Genomic DNA, 4870 nt, shown 5'->3' on the forward strand with positions numbered 1-4870 from the left:
ATTGATAATAACATGTACGGATACAGGAGACAGTTTGCCATCGCCAACACTTTTTCTTTTTTAAAACTATTTTTAAAATTATAAGTGATATGAAAATGAATTTTTGTGAGGAAAAGGTTAAAGATTCACTTTAGCTTAAAAGTAAGCTAATAGACCCAGCTAATAGACCCTAGAGATGAAGTTCTACCAAATGAAGTAATATGGTTTTGTGCTTTAATGTTCAATCACAACCTTTTCCATTTTCCAATGTTTTAGAAATTTAATAAACAAAAATCAAACAACCATTCTTGTTCTTACATTTTTCATCATATTCCAAGATATACCATCCAAATAATAACCATCACACATAACATATCTTTTTAAATTTAATTTAATTACAAACTTTGAAATATTCAAATATTTTAAAAATTCAATAAATAAAAATCTTAGTATTTTCATAATATCCCAAAATCTACATTCTAATTAAGTAATAACCATCGCACATACCTTATCATCTTTCACCAAATGTAATATTAATAGCCATCGGTATTCTTTCCTCTTTTCATAGCCCTTCGCCCCATCTCAATGGGTAACCCAGCAACACATTTTCTGGTCTTTTGTATAAGGATGGTTGCTGTTTTGATGCTTCAATGCCTGCAAATGGGCAGTGCAACAGCCCTACACCATGAGAATTATCATACTATCTCCGTTGAAAACTTCAAATGGAAAGAGCCAAAGGCGTTTGGCAAATGTTCAGCTTCATTCACAGGTAAGGTAGTTTCTTTTGTTTTATGTTTTCACAGTACTTTTTAGATAATTTTTTTCGGATAAAAATGCGTAAATCACCTAGAACTTGTATTTGAGCTCATCCATGAGCAGCTTCCTTTCATATCTTACTTTGATTTCCATAACTACTCTATAAATCTCGATCTCAATGGATAGCTAAGCTATAGCATGGCTGTTGTTCTGCTTCAATGAAGGTGCATGGGCAGTTCAGAAATACCATTAGAATCACCATCTTCTCTCAGTTGAGCACTTCTAATGAAAAGACACAAGGATTTGCCAAATGCCCAACATGATCTGTAGGAAAGTTGATCGAATGAATTTTGACAATATAGAAGTTGGTCTGTAGGTAAATTTATATTTACTGAGTTCATCTGGATGGATAGCCAAACAACACAGCCCCCTCTCATGTTTTTTTTAAGAGCAGCCGCTGATATGTTTCTATGTGGGCTCATAGGCAGTTAACCAACTCAATATCATGAGAATTACCATACTATTCCAGTTGGAATCTTCAAATAGAAATGATAAGATAGGTAGAGATTTGCCAAATGATTCTTGGTTTTTTGGGCCAGGAAAATTTCTTAGATTTAGCTGTTCAAGTAACTTAATACTTGCACCTCACCTCATCTCACCTCATCCCAATTTCCTTTTCTATTTATTCAGTCCATGCCAATAGATATCCAAATAACACATTCTCTCATGATATGTTTAAGCGTGGCCGTTGTTCTGCCTCAGTGCAGGCTCATGGGCGGTTCAGTAACCCCAAACCACCAGACTTACCATACTATCTCAATCTAAAACTTCAGATGAAGAAATTCACAGGAATTTTCCATGTGCTCGGTTGCAAAAGACTTACCATACTATCTCAATCTAAGCTCGGTTGCAAAAGACTTACCATACTATCTCAATCTAAAACTTCAGATGAAGAAATTCACAGGAATTTTCCATGTGCTCGGTTATCCTGTTTCCATGTGCTCGGTTGTCCTTTTGCAGGATAGGGAGAGTAAATATTTCTTCAAAAATTCTTTTGTATTAAAGTGATTTGAGTAAACTTGACTCTATCAAATTACTAGCAATTCTCAAACTAATAAAAACCCATGGCTCTGACCAATAAAACCTAACAAAGATGTTTTAGACACCACTTTTCTTTGTGTTTAGTGATCCTAACATGTTGGCTAAGCTGTCGAGTCACCTGGTATCATTTCCATATATATACTGTGGGTTGAACGCTATGTCAATACTTGCATGTGAAGGATTTTATGTTTGGTTTATATTAATAAGAACTGCATCACCCGGCTTACTTGAACTTTTTCATGTTTGGTATTATGGAGTTTGGTTGATACAAACCAGAACTGAGAACGCTATATTTTTGCAATATTCATGTGCGCTATCAAAAAAAATAAGAATAAAAATAATCAGAATTTGTGTGTGCAGGTCAGGAAGCGCTAAAGCCAGGCGTGAAGATAACACTGGCTCATATTCACGGGGCCTGCTCACCTCTCAAACCCACCAACTCGAGCTTATGGATAGACTTTGTCTCTCAGACTCTCGAACGAGACAATATTCGTTTGAATACAATAAGGTCCAGAACCAGCGGGACTTATTCTCCACTGAGCGATGTTCCTCTTCAATCTGGAAGCACTGTCGGTGGAGGAAACTATATTCTAACAGCAGGGTTTGGCACACCGGCAAAGAATCAGCTGCTGGTAATTGACACGGGGAGCGATGTGACTTGGATACAATGCGAGCCTTGTTCAGATTGTTATTCACAGGTAGATCCCGTATTCGATCCCGTGCAGTCATCTTCTTACAAACACTTACCCTGTGATTCGGCTGCCTGTACTGAATTGACCACTTCAGAGGACAATCCGAACCCCTGCAGTGTTGGGGGCTGCGTTTATGAAGTGGACTACGGGGATGGATCAAGCACCCAGGGAGATTTCAGCGAGGAGACCTTCACTCTGGCTTCCGATTCTTTCCAGAGCTTCGCCTTCGGATGCGGGCATAGCAATTCAGGGCTCTTTCAGGGGTCGGCCGGGCTTTTAGGATTGGGGCAGACTGCACTTGCCTTTCCTTCCCAGACAAAAAGCAAATATGGCGGCCAATTCTCATATTGCCTTCCTGATTTCGGATCCTCCACATCAACGGGCTCGTTCAGCGTCGGTCGGGGTTCGATTCCTGCCACTGCCGTTTTCACCCCTCTCGTCTCAAATTCCATATCTTCATCCTACTATTTTGTGGGATTGAGCGACATAAGCGTCGGAGGCCAGAGACTCTCGATTCCGCCTGCTGTTCTTGGAAGAGGAGGCACGATTGTGGACTCTGGAACTGTCATAACTCGGCTCGTCCCACAGGCATACAATGCCCTGAAAACTTCGTTCCGGAGCCAGACCCAGGATCTTCCGAGCGCGCAGCCCTATTCGATCTTCGACACCTGCTACGACCTGTCTGCCTACAGCGAGGTCAGGGTTCCGACTATAACTTTTCATTTCCAGAACAACGCCGATGTGAGTGTGAGCGCCCTCGGGATTTTGATATCCCTTCAGAGTGACGGATCCCAGGTGTGCCTGGCATTCGCACTGCCACCGGAATCAGACAGTGTTAACATTATCGGGAACTTCCAACAGCAGCAGATGCAGGTTGGTTTTGACACGGCAGGCGGAAGAATTGGTTTCGCCTCTGGTTCCTGCGCTACTTAGCACTGCTCCAATAATTCCAATAATACCAGTAAATTCCCTGTACGTTTCCGCAAAAGACGGCAGCCCGTGTCATGTAAAACTCAAGAAGCAGATGTTTAGGTGTTGGGTCAGATGGAGATTTTAGCCCCATCCTAGCCTTATCATGGACAATGTCTATCCTTCAACTTTCTATAAGGCATCAAATATTATATTTTCGAAAATTGCGTTGTTAATAATTTAACCTTGTAGGATATAAATAATCCTTCTTAATAAATAGTAAATTTTAATAAATCATAAAATAATTTTATATATATATATATAAAAGTTTAATAGATTTTCAAATAGACATATATATATAAGTTTAATAGATTTTCAAATATATATGTATATGTATAATAACTTGAAAAATATTTTTAATATTAATATTATTAATTATTTTAAACTTTTCATAAATGTAAATATATATATATATATATATATATATATATTTTAATTTGCTATTAAATTAAATTTATTTATAATTTATAAAAAATATGAAAAAATATCTCAATCAATATCTAGTGACGCAAACAAATATAATTTTTTTAACTTGCTATTAAATTAAATTTATTTAGAATTTATCAAAAAAATATGGAAAAATATGTCAATCAATATCTAGCAACTCAAAAAAATGTGTATTATAAAAGTAGTGAAAAATATGAAAAAATATCTCAATCAATATCTAGTAACTCACAAATATATGCATTATAAACTTTGTGAAAAATATGAAAAAATATCTCAATCAATATTTAGCAACTCACAAAAATATGTATTATAACCATCTGGCTATTTCATATTTTTTGTTATTATCAAAGTTTTCAACACTTTACAATCTATTATAATTTTATTATATAAATTCTTTAATTTGTTATTTAATTTAATTTATTTCTAATTTAAATTAAAGAGATGTTTAAAAAATATCTCAACCATTCGTTAAAACTCACAAAATATGTGTTATAAAATTAGTGACTAACAATTTATATCACAATTTCATCCATCTTGTTATTATCAAAGTTTTCAAGTTTGTTTTATTTTTTACCATGGTGAATTAGTAACTAGTTGAAGGGTGGATGGGAGAGCCTCTTGAGCATTATCACAAGGGGCCAAAGATAAACCCTCATTATTACAAGGGGCCAAAAAAGAACCCTCCACGGTATTTGAAACCGGTTGGAAGGGATAACAACCCATAGCAACCCATTGTGTCAACCACTGAGGAAACAAATGGCTAAAACTTAGCCTTCAAGTTAGGAATTTAAGACTCAAAAGTACAAAGAAGTAGTGAAACTCTACTCTTTTATGAACAATCAAAATGTCACTTTAAATTGTATAGTTTTCCTTGAACAAGGGCGATGATTCAACCCATATTTGTGAACAACACTACCTAGGATACA

General features: G+C 36.2%; 1 protein-coding gene across 1 annotated transcript; it reads left to right on the forward strand.

Annotated features, from left to right (window-relative positions):
• The first annotated feature begins 494 nt into the window (after nucleotides 1-494).
• On the forward strand, nucleotides 495-3676 carry LOC149239861 (aspartyl protease family protein At5g10770-like). Its single transcript, XM_089373560.1, has 2 exons — nucleotides 495-748; nucleotides 2197-3676. The coding sequence occupies exons 1-2, from the start codon at nucleotides 565-567 to the stop codon at nucleotides 3459-3461; spliced, it is 1449 nt and encodes a 482-aa protein (XP_089229686.1). The 5' UTR covers nucleotides 495-564; the 3' UTR covers nucleotides 3462-3676.
• The last annotated feature ends 1194 nt before the right edge of the window (nucleotides 3677-4870 follow it).

Source organism: Pinus tabuliformis, chromosome 8 (genome assembly GCF_031772625.1).
Source record: "Pinus tabuliformis cultivar Carrire ecotype Pingquan chromosome 8, CPIR1, whole genome shotgun sequence".
Taxonomy (NCBI): Eukaryota; Viridiplantae; Streptophyta; class Pinopsida; order Pinales; family Pinaceae; genus Pinus; species Pinus tabuliformis.

Coding starts and splice junctions, on each gene's coding strand:
- LOC149239861 (XM_089373560.1), top strand. CDS start 565: ATGGGTAACCCAGCAACACATTTTCTGGTCTTTTGTATAAGGATGGTT. Junction 749..2,196: donor ATGTTCAGCTTCATTCACAG/GTAAGGTAGTTT, acceptor TTGTGTGTGCAG/GTCAGGAAGCGCTAAAGCCA.